The sequence below is a fragment of the Sapajus apella genome, unplaced genomic scaffold (assembly GCF_009761245.1).
Source record: "Sapajus apella isolate SASKATOON/1434 unplaced genomic scaffold, GSC_monkey_1.0 scaffold77, whole genome shotgun sequence".
NCBI lineage: Eukaryota > Metazoa > Chordata > Mammalia > Primates > Cebidae > Sapajus > Sapajus apella.
The window spans coordinates 5,684,119-5,699,193 of NW_022437017.1; the positions used below are offsets into that span (position 1 = coordinate 5,684,119).

The 15,075-nt window shown below is 50.1% G+C and overlaps 1 protein-coding gene across 5 annotated transcripts in view; it reads right to left on the bottom strand.

Moving 5' to 3' along the window:
• Positions 1–1,826: 1,826 nt before the first annotated feature.
• Positions 1,827–15,075, bottom strand: part of SAFB (scaffold attachment factor B) — a 40,612-nt gene continuing 27,363 nt past the window's right edge. For 2 of the 5 annotated variants that reach the window (XM_032252153.1, XM_032252156.1), the window contains 9 exons: positions 14,915–15,003; positions 11,810–11,916; positions 8,521–8,808; positions 6,492–6,629; positions 6,211–6,253; positions 3,123–3,241; positions 2,810–2,913; positions 2,401–2,467; positions 1,828–2,148 (listed from right to left, as the gene is read on the bottom strand). In XM_032252153.1, the coding sequence (XP_032108044.1) occupies positions 2,019–2,148; positions 2,401–2,467; positions 2,810–2,913; positions 3,123–3,241; positions 6,211–6,253; positions 6,492–6,629; positions 8,521–8,808; positions 11,810–11,916; positions 14,915–15,003 (1,085 nt within the window). In that variant the 3' untranslated portion in view covers positions 1,828–2,018. Of the gene's footprint in view, positions 2,149–2,400; positions 2,468–2,809; positions 2,914–3,122; positions 3,242–6,210; positions 6,254–6,491; positions 6,630–8,520; positions 8,812–11,809; positions 11,917–14,914; positions 15,004–15,075 lie in introns of all 5 variants that reach the window. The other 3 variants (XM_032252155.1, XM_032252154.1, XM_032252152.1) reach the window with 3 other exon arrangements.

Genomic DNA, 15,075 nt, shown 5'->3' on the forward strand with positions numbered 1-15,075 from the left:
ACTAAAAATACAAAAAATCAGCTGGGCATGGTGGCGTGTGCCTGTAATCCCAGCTACTCAGGAGGCTGAGGCAGGAGAATTGCCTGAACCCAGGAGGCGGAGGTTGCGGTGAGCCGAGATCGCGCCATTGCACTCCAGCCTGGGTAACAAGAGCGAAACTCCGTCTCAAAAAAAAAAAAAAAAAGTACAGAGAATGTAAATTGCCTGGGTGTTAAAAAAAAAAAAAAAAAAAAAGGTACGAAGGGAAGGTTGAGAGCACAGCTGCTGGGGATTACCAATGAGTTCCTTCCTGGATGTCACATCCCTTCTGAACCAAAGCATTCCGTCTTCACCAGGGACGGGTTCCAAGGGAGGCCAGCATAGGACTGAGTTCTGGCTAAGGAGACTTGGTCGTTTGCCGAGAGGCCTTTGAGTGCAAGTCCCCGTCCCTGGCCCTCTTTCTCCTGTGGGCAGGCCCTGCTCCACTGTGGGTGGATAGGATTTTTGGAGGCCTTTCAGCCATCCATCATCCATGACAGCCCCAAATCTTCAGAGAAATGGAGCCTAAAGTGGGCTACGGTGAGCCTCGGGAACTGCCTATCTATAGACTTCCTGTTAAAGCAGGCGAGGGCCCCCTTTACCACTGAAGCCACCACTCTGTTGGTGGGTCACTTGTCCTTTGTAGTGTCAGCAGGGCTCTGCCGTCTTCCTCTGCTGGACGCGGCCTCGTCTCCACTCTTCACTACAAACTGAGGCTTACATAATGGGGGAGGCACCTGCTTCACGTTTGAGGCATGTCCCGAGTGTGGTCTGGCTTCCTGGAGTGGGATGGCTACTGGATCCCAGGTGCCGTGGCTCCAGCCTGCTGTTGGTGTGTGGAGGGTTGGCATTAGGCTTGTCCCTTCCGGCTGACGCAGAGGCCGGCCCTGGGCTGGTCAGAGCCCCATCCTGGCATGAGGGGCCGTGCCCTCGCACACGCACACTGTGGGGCCTGAGATGCTGCCGATGACCTTGCGCCTTTCACTGCTTACACCCGACTCTGTGGTGAAAATACCGTTTTGTTCTCCGAGTAAAACGGTGACGTGAAAGCATCCGCATGAAGATGACCGGGCTTTGGAAAGTCCATGTGGAGAGCAGCAGCTGGCAATCGTCACAGGCTTGGTTTGAGTGTGATCCGCAGGGGAGGCATCGGCCAGCGTTCATCAACAGGGCATGGGTGAGACCCCCACACCCTGACGGGGATGCCACCCAGGAACCCAAGAGCAAAGCAGCCCCGTCTGTGCTAACATTAACAGAGAGCTCGCGGACCCGAGCAGCCAGGCGAAACCAGCACAGCACGGGCCCGTTATTCGAAAACCAATCACTGTCGCACTGGAAAGCCTCTTCCACAACTGGATGTCTTCCCAGAGGTTTTCTATCGCGTGAGCTTCATACACATTTAGAAATAAACATAGTCGGCTGGGCACGGTTGCTCACGCCTGTAATCCTAGCACTTTCGGAGGCCGACGCAGGCGGATCACAAGGTCAGGACTTCAAGACCAACCTGACCAGTATGGTAAAACCCCATCTTTACTAAAAATACAAAAATTAGCCCAGCATGGTGTGTGCGCCTGTGATCCCAGCTACTCAGAAGGCTGAGGCAGGAGAATTGCTTGAACCCCAGAGGTGGAGGTTGTAGTAAGCCAAGATCGCACACCACTGCACTTCAGCCTAGGCAACAGAGTGAGACTCTTGTCTCAAAAAAAGAAATAAACAGAGTCAGTGTGTATCAATACAACTAAAAGACACGCTGTAATTTTGTTTCATTTAAAGAGGCGGAGATAAAGAAATGACACTTTAAATAAAGGGTATGTGAACGGAAACACATTTATTACAAAAAAAAAAAAAAAAAAAAAAAAAACAAAACGAAAAACAAATTCACATTGTATTGAGCTACAATATGGCAACAGATTAAAAAAAAATATTTTTACACAGTTTGAGATAACTCCTAACAGAACATAGGCTTGTTGCCACATGACAGGACACAGGATTCCAAGTAATCAGTAGCGGCGAGTGAAGCGGGCGTCGCTGGGCCTGCTCCCCCGGCTCTGGCCCCCGAACCCGCCTTGCATGCCTCCGTGCGGGATAGGGTGGCCCCGGGAGGCCCCACCCGGGGCAAAGCTGCCTCGCCTAGGAAGAAATTCACATGGTTTGACTGTGAAGTGCTACTGCTCCCTTGGTCATCCCAGCTGGCAGGCAGTGCCCCTTCCCGATGCCCTCCCCTCCTGAGTGGCAGCAGGCTTCACAGTGCCCCACGCCTACCCTCGCATCACACTTGGGGGAGGAGGTGTTAGTTGGAAGTTCTTGGGTGTTGCTAAAGCTCCCCCAAGGTAGGCCAATATGCAAAGCAGGGGAAGGGGGGCCGCGCCCAGCACGCCTTACCCTGACATCCCTCCCCGGTTCATCATGTGGCCAGGCCCAGAGTGACCGGACATGCTTCTCTCACCACCTGGAAGACAGACGTGCTTTCACACGGGGCACCTGTGCACACGGCCTCTAATGCATGGCACATTGAGCCCACTCCACTCCTTTCCGTGAGGCCTCTGGGTACTTGGAACAGGGACCACAGACGTAGCTTTCTCCCAGCGGAGGGGACTCGAGAACGCCCACTGTCCAACTCCTGGGCTAGATCTCCAGAGAGCAGGAGGTGTCTGGAGTGCTCTTCACTCCTCATTCCAGCACTGAGGGCAAAGGACCTCCTGTGCTCCCCCGAGGAGTGAGAGGGGGCACGGCCTTCATCTTTCCATCACTCCCCAGCACACCCTGGTCCCGGCCCAGAGCTGCTCCTCACCTTGCCACCTCTTGTGATCCCTGTCCATCATGCCCCCGTCAGCCGTGCCCTGCCATGCCCGGTCATCCTCTCTTCGGCCATGGTCCCCCCAGTCACGTCTGCCCCTTGAAAAGAGACATCTCTGATTTCGATTGCCCCCATGTCTGGCTCTCATGCTAATACATGTGGTGGCTTCTGCGGGGTGAAGCCCTCTATGTTTCCTGCCCTGGGCCCACATCCCAGTGACTTGGGGGCCCCCTCGGTGGGACAGACCTATCTGGTCAGCTGATTCTGTGAGGCCAGGGACAGGCAATGTAGAGTGTGGGACACAAACCTGGGAGGAGGAGGCAGCCCTCGGCCCTCGCTCATCCTCTTGTCGGAGCCATATCCCCCCCAGCCATCGCGGGAGTCCCGGCCGTGGCGCTCTGGTCCTCCATGGCGTTCTGGGTAATGCTGGGCATCACAGGGCCAGGAGAAAAAAAGCTTCAGTGTCAGCTCCTAGACCCACAGCTTTGCAGGCAACAGAGTAACGCTGACAATGACAGTCACTCTAGACAGAAGTGCTGGCAGGCTCTGTCGGTTGACATGACACAGCTGCCTCCCTGAAATCTGCAGGCCAGAGCCCCTGTGCCCTAGGCTCCTGGCCTGTACCAAGCCACCTCCCCACGGCACCACCAGAGCCGGGAAGGCCGCCAGGGGTCACCTACTAAAGATAATGCTTACAAGATTCCCTGGGTCCCACAGCCCAAATGGTTAGTGCCCAGAGCCAATGGTATTCTCTTAAGTGTCTTCTACTAAGGAAAGATCACGTTTATAAACCTTTAATGTGTGCATATATCAGAAATAGCTTTTACAATTTTTTTCCTTCCACAGTGAAGGAAGTAAAGGAAGTACCAAATGTAGCACTTTATCCGAAATAGTTTTAATTTTTTTTTCCTTTTTGAGATGGAGTTTCACTCTTGTTGCCCAGGCTGGAGTGCAACAGTGTGATCTTGGCTCACCACAACCTCCGCCTCCCGCATTCAAGCAATTCTGTTACTTCAGCCTCCCGAGCAGCTGTGGTTACAGGTGTGCGCCATCACACCTGGCTAATTTTGTATTTTTAGTAGACAGGGTTTCTCCACGTTGGTCAGGCTGGTCTTGAACTCCCGACATCCGGTAATCCACCTGGCCTCAGCCTCCCAAAGTGCTGGGATTACAAGTGTGAGCCACCACGCCCGGCCCATCCAGAATGGTCTTTACGAAATTTTTCCTTCCACACTGAAGGAAGTACCAAACGTAGCCCTTCATCCAAACAACTGCTAGGCAAGGATCCTTCCTCACAGTCAAGTTTCTCAGAAGTTTCTGCTGGATGCCTGGCCAGGGCCTTGCATCCTGCTCTGCTCAGGACACAGGACACTGAGAGATAACGCTGGAAGACAGCGGTCCCCTTGGCCAGCCCTACCATTCCCTCCTGTCACTGTTTTTGTAAACCACATGGCCAACACAGACCAGGAGTATTTGACCCTGCTATCTGAAGACGAGAGAGGACGAGTCATACTTGATGCCTGCTTCTTTGACGGCCAAGGTTAATATTTACACCCACAGTCTGTTTCTGTGGCTGGAAGCACTTTCCAGCCTGACTTTCACAAAAGTAAGGTGGCTGTGGCTCCACAGTCCTGTCCTCTTTCCACAAATACTGTGACCTCTGGGGTTTTTTTGCCTCATGACGACGTTCTAGGTGGAAGAAAACTACAAAGCAGTCCTGGTAAGGAAACCCCCTCGACGCATCCTGGTCATTGTACATGTCCAAGTTCACCTACCCATTAAATGGAGAGCTCTGCCAGGGCAAACACAAAGATGGCGGCATGTTCCGCCATGTGCAAGATGTCCCATGCACCACTGCCTGCTTCCCTGGCCTTTGTCCCCAGACATGTGCTCTGACGCCTCCCCTCAACAAATAACAACAGGGGATTCCATTTACAAGATGGACAGAGCACAGCATGCTTCCTTCCATGTCACCAGCACAACCACAGTATCTGTGAGAGGCAGTGCTGCCAAATGCAAGGGGAGCTTCTGAAACAGGACTCCTGAAATAAGCTCTCTCTAGTATTTGAAAATCAAATCGGCTGGGCGCAGTGGCTCACACCTATAATCCCAGCACTTTGGGAGGCCAAGGCGGGTGGATCACGAGGTCAAGAGATCGAGACCATCCTGGTCAACATGGTGAAACCCTGTCTCTACTAAAAATACAAAAATTAGCTGGGGGTGGTGGTGCATGCCTGTAGTTCCAGCTACTTAGGAGGCTGAGGCAGCAGAATTGCTTGAACCTGGGAGGCGGAGGTTGCAGTGAGCTGAGATCACACCACTGCACTCCAGCCTGATAAAACACATTTGTACAGACACGCGCCCACCTCATATAAAGCCCCTACCACCCCACACTCTGTAGGAGCAATATTACCTTCATTTCACTGCTGGGAAAGACAGGCTCAGCAGGAAGGGGTGACACTAGGGTGTGACCCCAGTTCCGTCTGATTCTGGAACCTGGACATGGAACCATTGGGCTATGCTCCTCCACCAAAGAAAATCCACGAGACTAGTTCTAGTTTTCACTGCATATAATTTGCCTCCAGGAGCAGGGGAAAAGAAACCCCACAAGGCTGACAGAATTCCTGAGGATCCTGAGACAGAGCCAGGTACTTGGCTCTGCTCAGGTACAATAAGGCTCCAAGGGAGACAGAAGCGGGAAGCTGATGCTGGAGTCAAGGAAATGATGACAGGAGGAGGAAGAGCCCACAAGGAGTCCTCAGAGAGGAAGGTATCTTCCACAAAGCAACCTGCTGCCTCCAAGTTTACAGGAAAACCCACTAGAGGTCCAAGGCTCTCTTGGGAAGTCTCAGTCTCAATGTAAGATGGAAGGAGAAAATAGAGCTTATTGTTCTAACGTGCTAACCCTCCAAGGAGAACGAGCATAGACCAGAGACCTAGTTGTTGTCCAAGGCTAAGCGGGGCCCTGGTGATGAAGGATGTCCTTATTTTCCAAAGAGTGTGAGCACTCGGGGACAGACACAGCAACCCCAGCCTCTCCAGCTGCACGTGGATGCACCTGTCTCAGTCAGCTGTGTGGCTCACCAGACACTTCCCAGCAGAGCCAGGTCGCACCCACCCCAAGCTCTCCTGGCACTGTTGCGCGTGTGGTGAGTGCGGCACACAGAACCCCCAGGGTCAAGGCTAAAAATGGCTTCAGAATAACTGTTCAGACTGACAGCCAAGACTAACCCCAAATAATCCGAAATTTCCATCCCACAAACCTAGAAAGTGCTGTACGTTTCTTTCCTCATTTTGCCTTTTGCACAAGGAAAGAGCGGGAAGAAGGCATGCTGAAGGGAAAAGAACCCATTCTACAGGAAATTCTGTGGCTACCACTGTAGCTTCAAACTCACCTGTCCTTCTCTTTCTCCCATCATTGACCTCGAACCTTCTCTCCTGAAAAGGTAATTTAAAACAAACCGTAAGAAGAGGAAGAGGCTTGTTTATAAAGAGAGAACCACCAGGCCCCCAATAAAAAGCAGCATTTCCACAACTGGAGGCAGGAGACTTGCAGGCCTGATTCAGCATACACCTGATGGACAGAGTAGGCTCAGAGGGCCCAGGAGTCCTTGTTCTCAGTCAGAGAATGAGCCAGGAAAAAGAAACCCCGCAGGCCAGCAGAGGCCCAACTGACCTGTCCACCGAATGGTCGGGGTAGCGGCCGCGGTCCCTATGATCAAAGTCGTGGAAGCGGTCCTGGCGGTTAAAGTCAGAATGGTAGCGCTCATCCAGGGCGGCCCGCTTGGCTTCCGGCCAATAGGCATCATCTCGCCTGTGAAGGAACATGAGACAGAGATAGAGGGATCCCTCACCCAAATTGTATCTATTACCTCTGCGGGGGCTGGCACCTAGCCCTTTACAGAATGAGAATGACTCTCACCAACACTGTTCTCTGCCCTAGGAGGCGAGATCTGACTCGACCCCAGTGACTGCACAGCTTTTTATTTTGTCCCACACGTCTATCTCCCCGATGCAGAATGGCCTCAGTTTCCCAAAGGGGGAGCCATTAGTTAATCGGGCAGTCCTATGGGCTGCTGGCACATGGCATCTGAAGCCCTACACAGCTACCTTTGCTCAGGAAAGGAGCATGAGGGGCTCTGTCAAGTACACCTGCCATCTCTCCTGCCCTGCCGGCAGCCCTGGACACGGACTACTGCAACACATAGATGACCGTAAATAACTCTCATCAGCAATATTTCGTACCAACGCATAATGGATACTAGAACAATTTACACGGCCCTTTATATAAGTTGCATTGTGTATTACCTGAGTTCCTCTTGAACCCATATAATAGAAAGAAACAACAAACTGATTTGTGCCAAGTTGCAGTGCATACAGAAAGCCTCACACCATCACTGCTGGACGTATGCACCTGACTCCTGACAGCAGCTGTGCTCAGCACTGTGTATTCATACCTCCTCGGTACATTTGGGAACTAAAATTAATCTTACTGCTGGGTGCCGTGGCTCATGCCTGTAATCCCAGCACTTTGGGAGGCTGAGGCGGGTAGATCACCTGAGGTCAGGAGTTTGAGACCAGTCTGGCCAAGATGGTGAAACCCTGTCTCAACTAAAAATACAAAAAACTAGCCAGGCATGGTGGCACATGCCTGTAATTTCAGCTACTTGGGAGGGCTGACGCAGGAGAATTGCTTGAACCCAGGAGGTGGAGGTTGCAGTGAGCTGACATCACATCATTGCACTCCAGCCAGGGCAACAAAAGGGAAAATCCGTCTCAATTTAAAAAAAAAAAAATCTTATTTCTAGAATAAGTAAACACAAATTACAATGGATTAAAAAGCCAGGACAAGGCTGGGCAGATGACCTGAGCTCAGGAGTTCCAGACCACCATGACCAACATGGTGAAACCCCGTCTCTACTAAAAATACAAAAACTAGCCAGGCATGGTGGTGGGCACCTGCGGCAGGAGAATCACTTGAACCCAGGAGGCAGAGGTTGGAGTGAGCTGAGATTACACCACTGCACTCCAGCCTGGGCAACAGAACAAGACTACATCTCAAAAAAGAAAAAAGCCAGGACAGGGCTTAAAAGGAGGTGCAACTGGCAGTCCCCTCCTCTGGGCATTTCTGATGGGACGCTCTTTGTGCCTGAGCTTCCCTCCTTAGGTCTGTGCCACTCTAGAACCTGATGAGTTAACCAGCACTACTTTATCCAACCTCCTATCTCCTGAGCTCAAGCCACCTCAGGACCCTGCTGGAGTACAGGAAAGCCACAGGGCTATAGCATGGACCTGTGCTTGCTAATTTTTATTTTTTATTTATTTTGAGATGGAATCTCACTCTGTCACCCAGGCTGGAGAGCAATGGTGTAATCTTGGCTCACTGCAACCTCTGCCTCCTGGGTTCAAGCGATTTTCCCGCCTCAGCCTCCCAAGTAGCTGGGATAACAGGGCCGTACCACCACGACCAATTTTTTGTATTTTAGTAGAGAGGGGTTTTGTCATGTTGGCCAGGCTTGTCTCCAACGCCTGAGCTTAGGCAATCCCCCTATTTCAGCCTCCTAATGCAAGGATCACAGGTGTGAGCCAGCGTGCCCGGCCTGTGCCTCCCTTGAATCAAAGATCTCAAGCTAACTCAATTGTGAGGTCCCCAACACGATTCTGGAATGCCACATGCTACCTAAAGGCAGCACAGCTTTGCTTACCGGTCCAGGTCATAGGGCCGCCGCACCGCAGGCCGCCGCTCCTGCTCGTAGCGCAGTTCCTGCTGGCGCCGAAGCTCCTCGCGTTCGCGGTGGATGCGCTCCTGCTCGCGCCTGCGCTCATGCTCTACGTGCATGCGCTCACGCTCCAGCCGTTCCCGCTCCATGCGTTCGCGCTCCAGCCGCTGGCGCTGGAAGGCCAACCTTTCTCGGGCAATCTCCAGCCGCTCGCGCTCCTCGCGCTCCCACTGTGCCTGCATGCGTTGTTCGCGTTCGCTGCGCTCACGCACCCTGCTGCACAAGAGCACAGCTGCAGAAGGGGACCTACACACTCCCTGGCCGGGTCCCAGGGCTGACATGAAGTCAGACGCTGGGTAGGGCAGACTCCAGGGCTGTGCCTCCCCCTGCGTGGTCTGCAGAGCCTTACACTCCAGCGGGGAAAAAAGGCTTCGCAGGCCGATGAGAGGAGCCCAGGAAGATCCCAGGAATGAGGCCCAGGCTCTTCATGTGTGATCACGTTTAATGTGAACTGGGTCTCATTTCTCCAACACTTCCTGGAGCTTGACAACTGATTTCAGGCAACCGCCAGTTGAAAATAAGCAACCGACTATATGCTTCATAGCGAGTGAGTCTCAATTAGAACCTTTACTCCCTAGACCACAGGATTAAATTAGTCTTTGTGAAGTGAGGCTGGCAGGACCACCCTCCAGGTGTGAGGACACTGCCAGCTGTATTCTTTTGACAGTGATACAGATGACATTTTACTGCAAATCTCCAGTCCCTGTATGTAAAACCGGAAAGACAGGGGCCAGACTGTCTCTTTCTTTTATATAGAGATGGTTGCCCAGGCTGTTCTCAAACTCTTGAGCTCAAAACAATCCGCCCATCTCTGCCTCCCAAACTGCTGGGAGTACCGGCGTGAGCCACTGTGCTGAGCCTGATTCTCTTCTTTTGATCCTTTACCTACACAGTGATAGATACACAGCCTGGGCAATAGTGAGACCCCGTCTCCACAAGAAATAATATTACGGGTGTGGTAGCTACTTGGGAGGCAGAGGTGGTAGGATCAATCACTTGAGCCCAGGAGGTAGAGGCTGCAGTGAACTATGATTGCACCACTTAACTCCAGGGTGATAGAGTGAGACCCTGTCTCAAAATAAAAATAAAAAAATTGGAGGTGTTCAGGGAGCTGCTAAAAAAGAAAGAAAAAAAAAACCCACCACCTCAGTACAGCATAACAACTTCTGACACAGTATTGTCATCGTGTTAGAAGCTATCTAGAAATGATTTCAAGTGTACAAGAGGCTGTGCATGGGTTACTTGCAGAAATACCACACCATTTTATACCAGAAACTAGATCCTCTGCAAATTCTGGTATCTACAGGGGTCCTGAGGCCAATCGTCTCTGGATGCCCAGGAACAACTGTGTGTTTCTGTCCCAGCAGAAATGTATAATCTTACCTCATTGTATTCTGGACCCAAGTAACTGCAACTTCCTCAGTTCACCCAACATGTCTTGGATTCTCCCACATCTGCCTCTGTGGATCTCAGCACTTTCAGGAGGAGCCCGTAGTATGAAGGGGCTACGGTTTATGTAATCGCACTAGGGAACTTTTCAGTTCCGTCAAAATGCTGACAACCTGACAGGGGACACCCAAGCCCACAGGGCAGACACGGGGAGGTGCCAAGGGTCTGGAACACGTTAGCGTTCAGCACTGCAGGCTCCTGTGGGCTCCCCCTAGGCTGCCCATGTTCATTATTCCCCCAGCATAAATGCCACCTCCCAACACCTTCATTCACAGGACTATAGAAGAGTTTGTATTTTCTTTTCCTTTAAAAGGAATTAAAGGGTGGCTAACTCTCTAGGCAGAGCAGTGCCCACTCCCCCTCCTTTTAAACTAATGGTCCTGATTTTTTAATTTTTATTTATTTGAGATGTAGTTTTGTTCTTGTTGCCCAGCTGGAGTGCAATGGTGGGATCTCAGCTCACTGCAACATTCACCTCCAGGGTTCAAGCGATTCTCCTGCCTTACCCTCCCAGGTAGCTGGGATTACAGACATGCACCGTCACACTTGGCTAATTTTGCATTTTTAGTAGAGACGGGGCTTCACCATGTTGGTCAGGCTGGTGTTGAACTCCTGACCTCAGGTGATCCACCAGCCTCAGCCTCCCAAAGTGCTGGGATTACCGGCGTGAGACACTGTGCCAGGCGGTCCTTATTTTAAAACTGAACTTAACAAATTATTTCTTCATAGAAAAATTAGTTGTAATTCACCAGTAACGTTTGTGTTTAGCTCTTTCCTAACTTATTTAAGAATGAGGCCCTGTGAGGCCTAGAACACTGGCTTATGCCTGTAATCCCAGCATTGCAGCACTTTGGGATGCTGAGGCTGGCAGATCACTTGAAGTCAGGAGTTTTAAGAGCAGCCTGGCCAACATGGTGAAACCCCATCTCTACTAAAAATACAAAAATTAGCCAGGTGTGGCAGTGCTTGCCTGCAGTCCCAGCTATTCAGGAGGCTGAGCCAAGAGAATTGCTTGAACAGGGGAGGCGGAGGCTGTGGTGAGCTGAGATCATGCCATTGCACTCCAGTCTGGGTGACAGACACTCCATCTCAAAAAAAAAAAACAAAAAAAAAAAAAAAAAAGGAGAAAAAAAAGAATGAGGCTCGCTCTCGCTGGGTCCACCTCATGGTCTCTTTTTCTGTATTCACATCGTCTGGAGCAAATTTGGTATTTTGCATTACTGATGCTGGAAAGCATTCTATCTCTCTGCCTTTGTTACCTTCTATCATCTTTGCGAAAGAGACTTATTTGAAAAAAGCCGTAGGTAGGCCAGGAGTGGTGGCTCACGTCTGTAATCCCAGCACTTTGGGAGGCTGAGGCGGGTGGATCACTTGAGGTCAGAAATTGGAGACCAGCCTGGCCAACAGGGTGAAGCCCCATCTGTACTAAAAATACAAAAATTAGCCAGCGTGGTAGCAGGTGCCTATGATCCTAGCTACTCAGGAGGCTGATGCAGGAGAACTGCTTGAACCTGGGAGGCGGAGGTTACAGTCAGTTGGGATCATGCCTGGGTGACTGAGAAAAACCCCGTCTCAAAAAAAAAAAAAAAAAAAGGGCCACAGGATGAAAGTTAAAATACAAGTCAGTATGAACTGAAAGCCAATGGAGCAAAAAGGCTGACAGCAGTATCCCACCACAGAGAACTCTGCAAACATCCTCCCAGGACACAGTCATGAACACAGTCTAGAAAAAACACCAAACTGTTCCTGGATCCCGACAACTCACCTATGGGACTCTGAGTCTCTCGATTTCCGAGGCTCTTTGACCTTATCAAAGGACACCACGGACCGCTTCTCTCTGCTCGCCGATTTTCGATCCTGGCTTTTGGAAACCTAGTTCACCAAAGAACATTAAAAAGTTAAGGCAGAGGCCGGGCACGGTGGCTCACACCTGTAATCCCAGGACTCTGAAAGTTCAAGACAGGTGGATCATTTGAGATCGGGAGTTTCAGACCACCCTGGCCAACACGGGGAAACCTTGACTCTACTAAAAACATAAAAATTAGCTGAGCTTCTGATTTAAGAAATATCCAGAAAAAAAAAAAATTAGCTGGGCGTGGCGGCACACACTTGTAATCTCAGCTACTTTGGAGGCTGAGGTAGGAGGATCCCCTGAACCTGGAAGGTGGAGGTTGCAGTGAACCCAGATCACACCATTACACTCCAGTCTGGGCGACAGAGTGAGACTCTGACTCAAAAAAATAAAATTGCTGGGCACGGCCTGTATGTAATACCAGCACTTTGGGAGGCCAAGACGGGTGGATCACTTGAGGTCGGGAGTTCAAGACCAGCCTGGCCAACATGGCAAAATCTCATCTCTACTAAAAATACAAAAATTAGCCGGGCATGGTGGTAGGTGCCTGGATCCCAGCTACTGGGGAGGCTGAAGTAGAAGAACTGCTTAAAAACCCCCAAGAAGGCAGGCAGAGGTTGCAGTGAGTGGAGATCGTGCCACTGGACTCTAGCCTGGGCCACAGAGCGAAACTCCGTCTCAAATAAATAAATAGGCTGGGTGCAGTGCTTCACGCCTGTAATCCCAGCACTTTGGGAGGCTGAGGTGGGTGGATCATGAGGTCAAGAGATTGTGACCATCCTGGCCAACATGGTGAAACCTCGTATCTACTAAAAATACAAAAATTAGCTGGGCGTGGTGGTGTACTCTTGTAGTCACAGCTACTTGGGAGGCTGAGGCAGGAGAAACACTTGAACCCAGGAGGTGGAGTTAGCAATTACGAGATCGTACCACTGCACTCCAGCCTGGCAACAGAGTGACAGGCTGTCTCAAAATAAAGGAAGAAAGAAAAATAAATAATTTAAAATATGAGAAAAGTTAAAGTAGATATGACAGGCAAACAGAAGAATCAGGTATGAGCTATTTAATCTAAGGAAGCCTTTTACATTTTGCTTCTGATAATTGAAAGACACAGAATTTCGTCCACATTTAATGCTAAATATTATGATCTACCAAGTACATTTAATAGAGAAAAAATAGAAATGAGTATTGCCCCCCCAAAACTTACGATCAAAAAACCACTGTCTTTTGCTTCAAAATAAATTCCTTAATTTTGCTTTTTCCTTCATAATTAAACACACAATGCATTCCCAAATAAAGCACTTCTGATACGCTTGACAAGTTCCTTATTTGTGCCAACTGCATTTTAAGAGACCTACTCATTTTATCTCTAGAACTCACACTTTCCTTTTTCCATTTTCCAAAGGTGTTTTATAGAACAAGGGTAAAAGGCTATGACATATTGTAATACTGGCACGAACACAGACTGAAAGCTCCCAGGTGACCCACTCCATTCACCAACTTAAATGGTTCCTCCTCTGTGCCGCTGAGGGTTGACAGGGCAGGTCCAAGGTCCCTCTCCTTCCTAAAGGAGGGGCTGTTGGCAAGATTGGTCCTGGGCTGGCAAGTGGGAAGTTGGCTGTGAGTGTCCCCAGTTGACAGTTAACCAGTAAAGTTGGCTCAGTGTGCACACATCATGCAAACAATAGGTGTTTTTTTTTTTTTTTTTTTTTTTTGAGACGGAGTTTCACTCTTGTTACCCAGGCTGGAATGAATGGCGCGACCTCGGCTCACCACAACCTCCGCCTCTTGGGTTCAGGCAATTCTCCTGCCTCAACCTCCTGAGCAGCTGGGATTACAGGCACGCGCCACCATGCCCAGCTAATTTTTGTATTTTTAGTAGAGACGGGGTTTCACCATGTTGACCAGGATGGTCTCGATCTCTTGACCTCGTGATCAACCTGCCTCGGCCTCCCAAAGTTCTGGGATTACAGGCTTGAGCCACCGCGCCCAGCGTTTTTTTTTTTTTTTTTGAGATGGGGTCTCGCTCTCTCTCCCAGGCTAGAGTGCAGTAGGATGAACATGGCTCACTGCAGCCTTGACTTCCCAGGTTTAAGTGGCATTCTCCCACCTCAGCCTTCTGAGTAGGTGGGACCACAGATGCATGCCACGAAACCTGCCTAATTTTAAATTTCTTGTGAAGATGGGGTCTCACTATGTTGTCGAAACTGGTCTCCAACTCTTGAGCTCCAATGATCCTCCCAGCTCAGCCTACCGAAGTGCTGGGGTTAAAGGCATGAGCCACCATGCCCAGCTCCAGCAAGGAGGCAGGCGTACAGGAAGGGGTCAAGGTGGAGAGCAGGCTAGAGGGAGGCTGGAGAGACAGGCGGGTCACCACGGCATGCCCCACACTGCTGGGTGCAGGAAGGCATGATGGGGAGCTGCTGACATCTTCAGGGTAGACAGGAAATATGGACTGCCACACACCGACTCAGGGAAACTGTTCCCATAAGTGAATTTTAAAGTCAGCTTTAGAAAATAAGTAACAGTCATCAGAGCAAAAGTAAGAATAAAGGAAAGCTTTCTGTATTTTAAAAACTAGTTTGAGGCTGGCTGCAGTGGCTCATGCCTGTAATTCCAGCACTTTGGGAAGCCAAGGCAGGCGGATCACCTGAGGTTAGGAGTTCGAGAACAGCCTGGCCAAGATGGCCAAACCCTGTCTCTACTAAGATGATAATGGCACATGCTTGTATCCCTAGCTACTTGGGAGGCTGAGGCAGGAGAATCGCTTGAGCCTGGAAGGCAGAGGTTGCAGTGAGCTGAGATTGTAGCACTGCACTCTAGTCTGGGCAACAGAGTGAGACTCTGTCTCAAAATAAATAAATAAATAAATAAAATAAAATAGTTTGAGATTTCTACATTTTTGAAATGGTATACAAAAGCTTTTTTCAAATGAAGCTCAATAATTCCCTAAGAAGCACAACGAAATACAAACTGAAAAGTAAAGCAGAATACCCTAGTTGGAAAATTAATACTCACTCTCTCTTTGGACCCAGATGTTTTTACGCTAATCACAGGCACCCCTTTGGATTTATCCATGACTACAGTCCGCTCGGTCCCTCGACTTCCTAAGGAAAGACAGGCAACGTTTAAGGGGAAAACCATGAACACCCAAAGGAGAAAAACCCTCTGCACCATGA